This window comes from Chiloscyllium punctatum, chromosome 2 (assembly GCF_047496795.1).
Source record: "Chiloscyllium punctatum isolate Juve2018m chromosome 2, sChiPun1.3, whole genome shotgun sequence".
Lineage (NCBI taxonomy): Eukaryota > Metazoa > Chordata > Chondrichthyes > Orectolobiformes > Hemiscylliidae > Chiloscyllium > Chiloscyllium punctatum.
In genome coordinates, this window is record NC_092740.1 from 34,296,412 (window position 1) to 34,309,154 (window position 12,743).

The window sequence follows — 12,743 nt, forward strand, 5'->3', positions numbered from 1 at the left end:
CTTATTAAGCAGATTTGAAATTGAATAAGGTTGGCTTTCATGTAAGGATGAAAGAGATTAGTTAGAAACTGATAGTAAGGCAGTCATGACCTGTAAAAGGAACAGGAGTTAATATTTTATTTCATAACCACTGTAAAATCCTTAACCTTAAAAGAAATCATGTTAAATTTCCATAATAGAAATCAGATTCAAAACAGTCCCAGATCTCAAGCTCCAGGGAACAAAGCACAAACAAACAAATGTGCATTCAAACCAAATCACAAAGGGTTAAACTTTCTATTAGCTGTAAAGTTCTTTTCTCTCTCTCTCTCTCTCACACACACACACCATATCTCAGTTTTTACCTTGGGAGTTTAGTCTGATAGATCCTGGCTGTGGCATCATTGCTTAACCAAGTGTGGAAGAATTGTTACCGCTGGCCAGCCTTCTCTTTTAACACATCCAGAAAGAATAACGGCCACCCTCCATATCCCATAAACAAAGAACAATCACCAAAGCGAACAAAAAAGCAACAAAGCAAGATAAGCCAAGCTGAACACATACAACAGGTACAACAACAACAATACAACAGATACATCAGCGAGATTATTATCTTGTCAATGTTGTTCCTGGACTACACCAGTAAAGTTATTGAGAATTAAGTGAAACAGCTGTAAATTCCAAAGACCGATCAGCCTGTAAGGAAGAGTCTGAAATGGGAGCTGCAAAAAAATTGATATAATACTGTATAAAAAAACACCACTCATCTAAATCCGAATTATCATTGTCTTCCTCATTAAAACTAAGGCCAACAATTGAATTGCGCAATTCTGTTTGTTTACCAGTCACTTGTGACTTCTCCTTTTGTTTCTGTATTTATTTTGCTTGAGCACTTCACTTTTAAGAACCTCAACAGACTCCATAGCACCATTTGCAGTTAACTTAATCCGTAATTTGGTGGCAGTATCCTGCCACGAGCACAAAACTGATTCTTTGTGCCTCTCATCACAAAACTGTCACCATCGTCCAATTAACTCTTTCGTTCCCACTCCCATGTTATGTTGCTAAATTAATCGCTGAGCTGATTTAATCACCTGAACAGAGTTCCGGACTCCTAATGATAATCTTAATCACCCAATGTTTTGCTTAGACTCCATACAGTTTTCTAAAGGCTTAAGACCTTCTGGGAATCTTTTTCACGTAATTTCACTAATGTTGACGATGAATCATCTGTTCTGTATACGTAATTATCCACTTTAAAAATACTTCAGTTTTATGGCAACTAATTTTAAAAAATATTACCCAGTGATCAAACTTCCACAGATGCTAATCAATTATCAAACCTTTTTATTTAAAAAAACTTTCATTATAAAATTTAGTGATATTTTTTTCTGTTTTTAAAAAAAGAAATTTATTATATCAATAATAACCTAAAATTAAATACCAGGAACCTCTTGCTCCCTATAACTTCAAATATCAGGAGCCTCATGCCCCCTGTAACTTCAAATATCAGGGGCCTATTGCCCCCTGTAACCTCAAATGCCAGGGGCCTCTTGCCCCCTGTAACTTCAAATATCAGGGGCCTCTTGCCTCTGTTACCTCAAGTACCAGGAGTCTCTTGCCCTGTGTTGCCTCAATTATTAGGGGCATCGTGCCCCCTGTTGCCTCAAATATCAGGGGCCTCTTGCCCCCTGTAACCTCAAATACCAGCGGCCTCTTGCCCCCTGTAACCTCAAATGCCAGGGGCCTCTTGCCCCCTGTAACTTCAAATATCAGGGGCCTCTTGCCTCTGTTACCTCAAGTACCAGGAGTCTCTTGCCCTGTGTTGCCTCAATTATTAGGGGCATCTTGCCCCCTGTTGCCTCAAATATCAGGGGCCTCTTGCCCCCTGTAACCTCAAATACTGGGGCCTCTTGCCTCCGTAACCTCAAATACCTGGGGCCTCTTGCCCCCTCTAACCTCAAATACCATGTGCCTCTTGCCCCCTGAAACCTCAAATACTAGTGGCCTCTTGCCACTTGTAACTTCAAATACCAGGGGCCCCTTGCCCCCGTTACCTCAAATATCAGGAGCCTCTTGCCCCCTGTAACCTCAAATACCAGGGACCTCTTGCCCCCTGTAACTACAAATACCGGGGGCCTCTTGCCCCCTGTAACTTCAAATACCAGAGGCCTCTTGCCCCTGTATCTTGAAATATCAGGGGCCTCTTGCTCCCTGTAACCTCAAATACCAGGGGCCTCTTGCCCCTTGTAACTTCAAATATCAGAGGCCTCGTGCCCCCGTATCCTCAAATACCAAAAGTTAATCATTTCCTATATTGAAACTGTTGAGGGCAACAGTCTTCGAAAACTGCTGAAAATCCGATATTTTTAAAGCCTGAGAATAAAAAAAATTCAAACGATCTCGAAGTTTTTTTTAAAACGTAAAAAGAAAGGAAGACCGTGAGAAACAAAGCTCACAATATAATAAATTTCAGTCCGAGTCAAATTCTGAAGCTGCAAATTTTATTGAAACGTTCTTGAAAGACGGGTGTCTAACAAGTAGGCACCCCAATCTAAAAATTTCTCCACAATTTATACAGTTAATTGAGTTTCTCTTGGTACTTCCCCGTTTACCTCATTGGGCTAACATATTACGTGTCAAACCTATCACTATTCCTTATTGTGTTCTGCCCCTGCCTAGCTGTGCTCCACCCTTGTTTACTTCTCCCTCTACTCCAAGCTGAGCGATCCTTACTCTTATTTACCCTATCCCTTATTTGCAGCTAACTTGACTCGTTTTAGTGCCTACATGCGGGCAATATGCCGAGTTGGCATAACTCGATGTTCTTTTTACTCCTTATCTATTTGTCTGTAACATCTTCCATTGTTTGCAGGCATGTTCCATTCTTGTACGCACATTTTAGCTAACTCCAAAGCAATTATGTATTTCCTTCACATAGTTTCATTCTGGTAGACACATTTTAGCTAACTCAGCTCTTTGCTGAAACAACTGTACACTGGTGTAGGTTAGTTCATTTACCTTGCGTAAGCAATTATTGTTGCAGAAATAACACTACCTATATCCCACATCAAAGTTTTTTTTTAAAAGAATGGAAAAAAAACCAAAGCTCAAACCGTCTGAATTTTGTTTTAAAACGAAAAAATTCGAAGTTTAAACGCTCGGAGTTTTTTTAAAAACGAAAACAATGAAGTTCAAATGATCGAAGATTTTTTAACGAAGTTCAAGTAATCGGAGGTTTTTTTTAAAAAAACGACGTTCAAATAATCGGAGATTTTTTTCAAAAAAGGACGAAAATAAACAAAGATAAAATGACACGAACCCAAAAAAACGAAATCAAAGCAATCGGAGTTTCCAAAAAAAGACGAAGTTCAAACGATCAGAGTCACAAACCCGAAAAAAAATGAAGTTAAAGCAATTGGAGTTTTTTTAAACCGAAAAGTAACGAAGTTAACACAACCCAAACCTGAAAATAAATGAAGTTTAAGTGATCGAAGTTTTTTTTTAAAAAGAAAACACCGGAAAATAACAAATCTGGGGAGATCGATTTTTTTTACTTCTGAAATCAAGCTCGGGAGAAAGAATTTTTTTAACTAAAAATTAACAAAGCTTGGGAATTCTGATTTCAACCCTCCCCTCAGAGTTCAGCAATTTTCGAAGACCATGTCCATAGCACCAAAGCACCCTCAACTTCAATTAATCTCTTCCCCCTTTTTAAACATTTAACAAGTCCCCCAGATTCAACCATTGTTAAGACCTATCCTTTCTGGCTGGACTGGAAAATAAACAGCGAGAGGTCACATCAGACACCACTTGAATGAGAGGAAAACCAAATGTTCTGGCTGGCCGAATTCCTCAACACTCAATAGTGAAGGACATTTAAATCTTACACCGCTGTTCACAATCTGTTTGAGCCGAAACATGTCGTGGCACCAAATGAAGATCTATGTCCCCTCAAGAGGGACCTCTTGGTTTGAGATCGGTCAAAGGAATTGACAAATGCAGTCTATTCAAAAAGCAAGGTTCATTAGTTTATTGAATTAAGGTACCTTGATGCAATTCTATCCAGCAACACAGAGATTGAAGCTTCTGTGTTCCGTGATGAAGTTGCGCAATTACATTTGAAAATTACACATTATTTATATGTTTTTTTAAGAAATAGTACAGCCTTAATTACAAGAAAGACCAATCACATATAATAAGGCGACATGATTTGTAGCAAGTTAATCCAATGATATTTTCTTTAAGAAGGGTGGCCAACAAATGCACATCTTGCAAGCAGCATTGGCATTTTAAAAAATCCTTTCATGAAGCTGAGCAGGTGATAGGATGATTTCACAATCATACCTGATCTCATGAAACCAAGAGGATATAATTTTAAAGTGAAAAGGAGGAGGTTGAGAGGGCATTTGAGGAAAAATCTTGTCACCCAGAGAGTGGTGGATGTCTGGAATGCACTGTCTGGGAGGGTAATTTACATCGTAAACCTCACAACCTTTAAAAAGTCCCTGGATGATCACTTAGTGTCACAACATTCAAGGCTTTCATCCAAGGATGGGAAAGTGAGACTAGTGTAGGTAGTTAGTGTATTTTTGGCAGTACAGATTAGATGTCCAAAGGGCTCTTCTGTGTGTGTAGTTTTATGATTCTATTCTTTGTCCACGCCAGTGCTAAGCCTAGCACAGGATATTGTACAAAAAGCATTGGAAGTGGTTTACAGTGCAGCCCATGCCTGTTAAAGGCTTCCCCGGTGCTGATGTTGTGCAGCTCAAAATGAAAATTACTCAATGTACTATCTTCCTTTTTTAAAATCTCTCAATTGTTGATATGTGTGGGTGTGTTTTTGATGTTTGAGGGTTGCACTAATAAAGATTGCTTCATTAATATCAAAGAAAATACTACAGATGCTTGAGATCTGAAGTAAAAACAATAAATACTGAAAAGACTCAGTCGAAAAGTGTGGTGCTCGAAAAGCACAGCTGTCAGGCATTATCCGAGGAGCAGGAGAGTCAACGTTTTGGGCATAAGCATGCAGTGCTTATACCCGAAACATTGACTCTCCTGCTCCTCGGATGCCGCCTGACCTGCTGTGCTTTTCCAGCGCCACACTTTTCGACTCTGATCTCCAGCATCTGCGATCCTTACTTTTGCGCAGTCACTGTGGATCTCAATCTGTCAGCACCTGTGGTGAAAGGAACAGTTATCACAAATCCAATATGACTCTTCTTTGAACTCTTTCTTCAGTCTGCATTAAGGTCTACCTGATCAATATGGTTTGGGACATAAAGGGGGAATTTTAATCCAAGAAATTGAATGGGTTTAAATGCTGGGGTTTAAATTGTGAAGAAAATCAGATTTCCAACTCAAATCCACTCCATACTGTCCACTTTTGACTTTAATTGATAATGAAAGGTTGGCAGCTGATGGTCAACCAACTATAAGGAGGCAGATTAATTATGGAGCTGTGGGACTCCGTGTGGTTCACTTTTTAAACTTTGATACCAGGCAGCTTGATCTCTTGAGCATTGGTAAACCCAAGAGCCACATCCAGGGGAAATGCGCATAGATCTAGAAGCTGAGTGCCTTTATCACAGAATCACAAATTGTTTACAGTGCAGAAAGAGCATCTAACACTCTTGTCAATGCTTCAAATCAGCCTGTCTTCACCACATTTCCAGGTAGTCGTTTCCATACATTAACTACTTATTGTGAGAAAGGTTCTTTTGTTTCACATCACCCTTATTTCTTTTGTACATAACTTAAAATAAGACTAGAAGACCATAAGACATAGGAGCAGAAATTAGGCCATTCAGTCCATCGAGTCTGCTCCACCATTCAATCAGGATTGATAAGTTTCTCAACCCCATTCTCCCGCTTTCTTCCCATAGCCCTTGATCCCATTGACAATCATGAACCTATCTATTTCCTGCTGCATCACTGCCTGGTTCAGGAATTGCACTGTCTCAGATCGTAAGACCCTACCACAGATAGTGAGGACTGCTGAGAAGATCATCGGCGTCTCTCTTTACTCCATTACAGACATGTACTCCACATGCTGCATCGGAAAGGCTAAAAGTGTTGTGGAAGACCCCATACTCCCCTCACTGAAACTCTTCTCCCTCTCCACGGTCTCTCCTAGCCAGACTGTGCAACGATTTCTTCCCCCAAGCCATCAGGCTCCTTAACACAGTATAATCGGACTCTTACCCATCTGAAATTCTTTTGTATTACTGCTAGAAAAATGTCTATTATTCATCATTCTTCTGTTACACTGTAACTTGCGTGTTTTGCATTTCTTAAGCACTTGAAGCAGTGCACAATTGTATAGTTTGTGCTGTCCATGTAGCACCCTCAGTACTGGAGGAATACTGTCTAGTTTTTACTGTATCAGTTTTATATGGTAGAAATGACAAATAAAAGCTACTCCACTCTACATTACTTCACTCTAATCTACTCTTAAATAAACTCAATGACCTGGCCTCCACAGCCTTCTGTGGTTAGAATTCCATAGATTCACCACTCTGTAAGTAAAGACCTTTCTCCTTATCTCCATTCTAAAAGGTCTTCCCTTTAATTTAAGGCTATGCCCTCGGGTCTTAGTCTGTCCTACCAATGTGTTACAACGTGGGGTAAACGCTTTTGCTAATTTAAACCAGACCTACAGAAAAGCTCACCTCGCCTCGTAATCGATTAAAGTATGAGTGACCAAGAACTAAAAATATCCATCTATGTAAAGAACAAAATAACAATTTATTCTTTAACTCCAAGAAACACAAGAACATTAAACAACAACTGTCTACACTGTAATCTTCCTTTGTCTAATCAATTTATCTATCTCCTACCCTCCAACAATATACTGATTGGATGAATTCCACCCCACCCCCCCCCAATTAAGTTTACAACACAATATTAAATTTCAAAACCAGCCAGTTGTCGCTGTTCCCTTGACAACTTCATCTGTACTTTCCTGGGTCTTTTCTTCCGTCTTCTGCTTCACAACTTTCATATGAAAGTTACTTTTCAGAGAGCGATTCTGCAGGCCCTCTGTGTTTGTTGTGCTCTTTGCTGCTATGGCCAACTGTTCAAAATACCTGATTTTATATACCTCAAAACATTGGACTGTCTCAATGGTTTGATGTCATCCAAAACATTAAAATTCAAATTTGATTGGATTTTGGTATCTTGGGGCATAATTTAAATTTTGGAGTACAGCTCTAACTCCTATGTCACTAGCATCAATGGCAACTTTGAAAGATTTGGTGTAGCTAAAACTGGTGCAGTGGTTAATATTGCTTTTAAATTGTCAAATGCCTCCTGACACTGTTCTGTCCACTGAATAATGTATTTTTCTTCAGCAAATCTATTAACAGTGCCACTACTGAAGTTTGAAACAAACTTCCAATAGAATCTGTTTAGTCTCAAAAAATGAAGCACCTCTTCTTTCGAGGTTGGTCGTGGTAATTCCTCAGTGGCCTTTGTCTTTGTGTTCCTTGGGGTCAACCTTCCATGACCGATGTTATGTCCCAAGAACGTCACCTCTGTTTTTGCGAATTCAGTTTTGTTTAGGTTCCAGTTTTGCTTCTCTTAATCGGTTAAAGAGCTCTGCCAGCTATACCATGTGGTTTTCCCAGGATTCCCTTAAGATCACTACATCATCCAAAGACACTGCACAGTATGTTAACCCAGCCACAACTCTGTTTGAGAGTCTTTGGAATGTGGCGCATGTGTTCTTCATTTCAAAGGGTATCACTTTGGATTGATATAGCCCATTTGGGGTTACAAACACAGAAATTTCTTATGCCTTCTCTGATAAAGGTACCTACCAATACATTGCAGTAAATCCAACTTTGCGATGTAATTGGCTTGTCCAATTTTTTCGATACAGACCTCCAATCTCGGTATTGGGTATGAGTCTGATTTTGTTACAGTGTTGACCTCCTGAAAATACATGCAAAATCGTTGAGTCCCATCAGGTTTGGGTACTAAGATCATTAGTAAACTTCACTCAAGCTGACTTGGTTTGATGATATCTTCGTTGAGCATGGCCTCCACTTCTTTATGGACTTGTCTGGCTTTGAGAGGATTAAGATGATAGGGGTGTTGTTTTATCGGAACAGTATTGCCTATGTTTACCTCATGCACAATAGCATTAGTCCTCCCCATCTTATTCTTACATATATCCTCATACTGCTGTAACAAACCTTTCAACTGTATTCTTTGCTCCTGAGACAAATAGTTTACTAAGCTATCCCACTCCTCAAGGACTTCCTCATTGTTTAACATATTTGGAGCTGTACTGCTACAGGAAAATGATGATGGAATTGAACTGCCAGTTGGTTGCTTTTCAAAGAAACTCAACACCCACCGGAAAAAATACCTGATAATTGAAAAAGAACGACTGAGTTTAGCACTGGACTTACAACATTTTAAAGTTTATGTCACAAACAATGTGTCGGAGACAGTTGTGTGCATGGATCACAATCCTGTTACATTCTTTGAATGCTTTAAAGACAATATCTGGATTTGATTCCTCATGTTGTGGAGCAGTAACTGACACCTGTTTCTCCAGTGCTTTCTCTCCATGAAAATAAAGTTTCAACATATTCACATGACATATCTGATACCGTTTTCTTGTATCTGCCATCTTTACCAGATAGTTCACCTGACTCAACTTTTTCTCAATTTGATAGGGACCACTAAACTTGGCTTTGAATGGATCTCCTATCACTAGTAACAATAGTAACAGGTCATCCCCATGGGAAAACGTCCGAGTCTCAGAGTTTTATCTGCCACCTACTTCATTCTATACTGTGCCCCCTTTAGGTGCTGTTTAGCTAATTCACCTACTCGAGTTAATTCTCTCCTCACCTCTGATACATAATCCAAGTGTGAGACCTCAGATTTTGTTCCTGTTAATTTCTCTTTAATTAATTTCAAAGTGCCTTTCACTTCATGTCCGAATATTAACTCAAAGGGAGTAAACTGAGTAGATTCATTTGGGGCATTTCTAATGACAAACAATACGATTGGGATACCTTTATCCCAATTATTCGGGTAATCCTGACAGTATGTTCTCAACATGGTATTCCGGGTCTAATGCCTTCTTTCTAAAGTTCTCTGGGATTCAGGATGATACGCATTAGATTCAAAGTGCTGTATACCTAAATTATCCATCACTTCCTTAAACAGCGTAACAGTAAAATTAGGTCCTTGGTCTGGCTGAATCTCTCTGGGTAGCTCAAACCGTGTGAAGAAAGCTATGAACTCCTCTACCACTCTTCTTGCCTTAATGCTCCATAATGGAATTGCCTCCGAAAATCTGGTAGGTACATCCATTATGGTTAACAGGTACTGGTTCCCACTTTTAGTTCTTGGGAGGGGATCTATCCAATCAATTATAACTCATGTGAAAGGTTCTTCGAATGCGGGAATTGGTAACAAAGGTGCTGGTTTTATCACCACCTGTGCCTTACCTACCATTTGACATGTATGACACAAACGGCAAAAGTTAATCACATCCTTGTGCTTTCCAGGCCAATAAAAATATTTCTGTACCTTAGCCTGAGTCTTTAGTCCCCTTAGGTGACATCCCACAAGGTAATTCATGTGCTACCCGTATCACTTCCTGCCTATATGCTATTGACAACACAAGCTGGTGCATTTCAGCCCATATCTCCTCTGTACTAACCTGCTGTGGTCTCCATTTTTGTCTTAGGATTCTATCTTTCAGATAATAACCCTCAAGACCATCCTCTGCCTCCTTTTCGGAGCTTGCATCGATATATATACTATATATATCTCTTATCGTCTTGTCTTGCTGTTGCAAGTCCATTAGCCTTTCAGGACTAATCATTTCTGTCTGACCCTCTGCCTGTTCAGGTTTTTCCTGCACCATTGTGCCCACTGAACCTCATCTCCTTCATCTTTCTCTTTAAATTTGCTTCCTGCTGTGACTTACAATAGTGGGATCTTGTTACTACACAGTCTGGGAAAATACCAGGATAATTTTCTTTTAACTCCTCAGTTTCTCAGTCTTCCTTGGGCTTTTCCAAAACAAGGGGTATCACTCCCACCTTGGACCCTCCTAAATCATTCCCAAGAACAAACTGGATTCCTGGAACTGACACTCTGTCAGTCACTCCCACTGTTACTTCCCCAGACTTTACTTGGCACTCCAACCTGATGTTACATAGGGGAATGCTAAATGTCTTTCCATCTATCCCACACATTATTACTCTCTCAGATAACAGGTCAGAAAGACTGCAAATCTGTTCATCTCTCACTATTAGAGACTGGTTAGATCCTGTAAATCTTAAAATTATAACTTCTTGCCCTTCTCCCCCTGTTCCTTCTGAGTAAACTTTACTCATAGAGGCGAATTCATTATAGACATCAGGCACTAACTCCAATGCATAGGCTGTGCACTCTTCTGCAGTTCTTTGACTTTTCTTGGGGTTTAATTTACCATTTTCGCTAATGCCATTGGCTTAGTTTCTTTTACCACACTGTGACTTTACGTGTCCGACTTCACCACAGTGGAAACACCTGAGGCCTTTCACCTCCTTTCCATCCTCTTGGGCTTCTTTTTTAAACCTGTGATAAATATTTACCAGTGTTCTCTACTCTTTGTTTCGTAGTGTAGGATCTCTCATTGTCCCAACTTCTATCCCTCACAGGATGAAACTTTTACCAGAAGCTTGTCATATGCACCAACGTATTCATCTGCTAACTCTGCTGCTCTTCTCACTTCCTGAACATCCTGGAAGTTTTTAAACTCCTCCAGCAGAATAATCTCTCTTACAGCCTTATATGTCTTATCTATTTTTAAGGCCCGCACCCATCTAGCAAAATGACTATGTTTAATTCTTTCAAACTCAATATAAGTCTGACCTGGTTCCTTCTTTATGTTTCTGAACCGCTGTTTATATGCTTCTGGTACCAGTTCACAAAAACTTTAAAAAGCCTCTTTAACCTCTTCATAATCTCTTGACCCCTTATCTGACAGTGTTGCAAATACCTCACTAGCTCTGCCTACCAGTTTAGTCTGAACTAGCATTATTTACAAATCCTCGGACCCTTCCTGATGAAGGGCTTTTGCCCAAAACGTCGATTTTCCTGCTCCTCGGATGCTGCCTGACCTGCTGTGCTTTTCCAGCACAACTCTAATCTTTACTCCATCTGCCTAGCCAATTTTTCAAATGAAATAAAGAAGGCTTCAACATCTTTCTCATCAATATGTGGCAGAGTTTTGATATATTTGTATATATCACTACCTTCTCTTTTAATCTCCATCCTATTCATTTGATTCTGCTGACTAAGTCGCAACTTCTTAAGTTCAAATTCTCTCTTTTCCTCTCTCCCTTTCTTCTCTTTCTCTCTGTTTGTTCAGCTAAGAATCTTCCCTCTTTCTTTTTCCTCTCTCTCTCTCTTTGTTTATCTTCTAACTCCATTTTCCTGAATTGTAGTTTAAGTTTTTCTAACTCTGTTGCACTTGTCTGTTTCTCTGACACGCCTATGTGTTCAAGTAATTCCCTTACAATTTCTGTTTTACTGTTGTCCTTGGTTCAACGCAATTCTAGCCTCTTTGCTAATTCTAAGAGTATGGTCTTTCCTTGCTAAACTTTCTTGACAAATTTGGGAGTCATCTGCAAATCCCAGAACACCTTTAGCACTTTTAAGAGTCATTTCCCTCACTTTTAATTTAACCAACCACAAGTAACCGAAATTAAACAAACTGCCTCATCTACATTTTATTTAAAGACTGAGGACACTAGCCATCAAGAGTTTAAATCTATTGGGTTTTTTTCTACCCCAAATTTATTTAAATCTGTCTAAATCTCAGACTGGATCTGTCTAAACCTGTTCAAATCAGAGACATGAGCCCTTAAACTGTTACAACATGGGGTAAACCCTTTTGTTAATTTGAACCAGACCCACAGAAATGCTCACCATGCCTCATTAAAGTATGAGTGACCAAGAACTACAAAAATCCCTCTGTGTAAAGAAAAAATTAACGATTTATTCTTTAACTCCAAGAAACACAAGAACACTAAACAACAACTATTTACATGGTAATCATCCATTGTCTGATCAATTTATTTACCTCCCACTCTACACCAATATACTGATCCAATAAAATCCCCTGATTAAGTTTACAGAAAAAAGGCAAATCTCAAAACCAGCCAGTTGTCGCTGTTCCCTTGGCAACTTCATCTGTACTTTCCTGGGTATTTTCTTCAGTCTTCTGTTTCACAACCTTCATATGAAAAAGTACCTTTCAGAGAGCGATTCTGCAGGCTACCTGTGTTTGTTGGTGCTCTTTGCCACTCTGGCTAACTGTTTAAGATACTTGATTTTATATGCCCTGAAACATCGGAGCGTCTCATTGGTTTGATGTCATCCAAAACATTAAAATTCAAATTTGATTGGATTGTGGTATCGTTGGGCATAATTTAAACTGATTGGCAAAATTTAAATTTGTTGTGTACAATGGCAACGCAGATCCAGCTATTTGTTTCACAACTAAGTGTTACCTTTTAAAATTTTTCAGCACACTCTGTGCGTCTCTAGGTCTATGCCAGCTTCAACTCTCTCTTATAGGTCCAGTACATACCGACACCTTCATAACAAATGGAACCATCTCCCCAACATCTACTCTGTCCAGGCCATTCAGTATTCTGTAAGTTTCAATTAAATCCCTACACATCCTTCTAAACTCCATTGAATATAAACTCAGAGTCCTCCAACGTTCCTCATATGTTAAG

At 39.4% G+C, this 12,743-nt stretch overlaps 1 protein-coding gene across 1 annotated transcript in view; it reads right to left on the bottom strand.

Annotated features, from left to right (window-relative positions):
* Positions 1-6,895: 6,895 nt before the first annotated feature.
* The window catches only part of LOC140492249 (ufm1-specific protease 2-like), a 65,900-nt gene continuing 60,052 nt past the window's right edge, over positions 6,896-12,743 (bottom strand). Inside the window, exon 12 of the mRNA XM_072591177.1 lies at positions 6,896-7,070. Coding sequence (XP_072447278.1) covers positions 6,896-7,070 — 175 coding nt within the window. The remainder of the gene's footprint in view (positions 7,071-12,743) is intronic.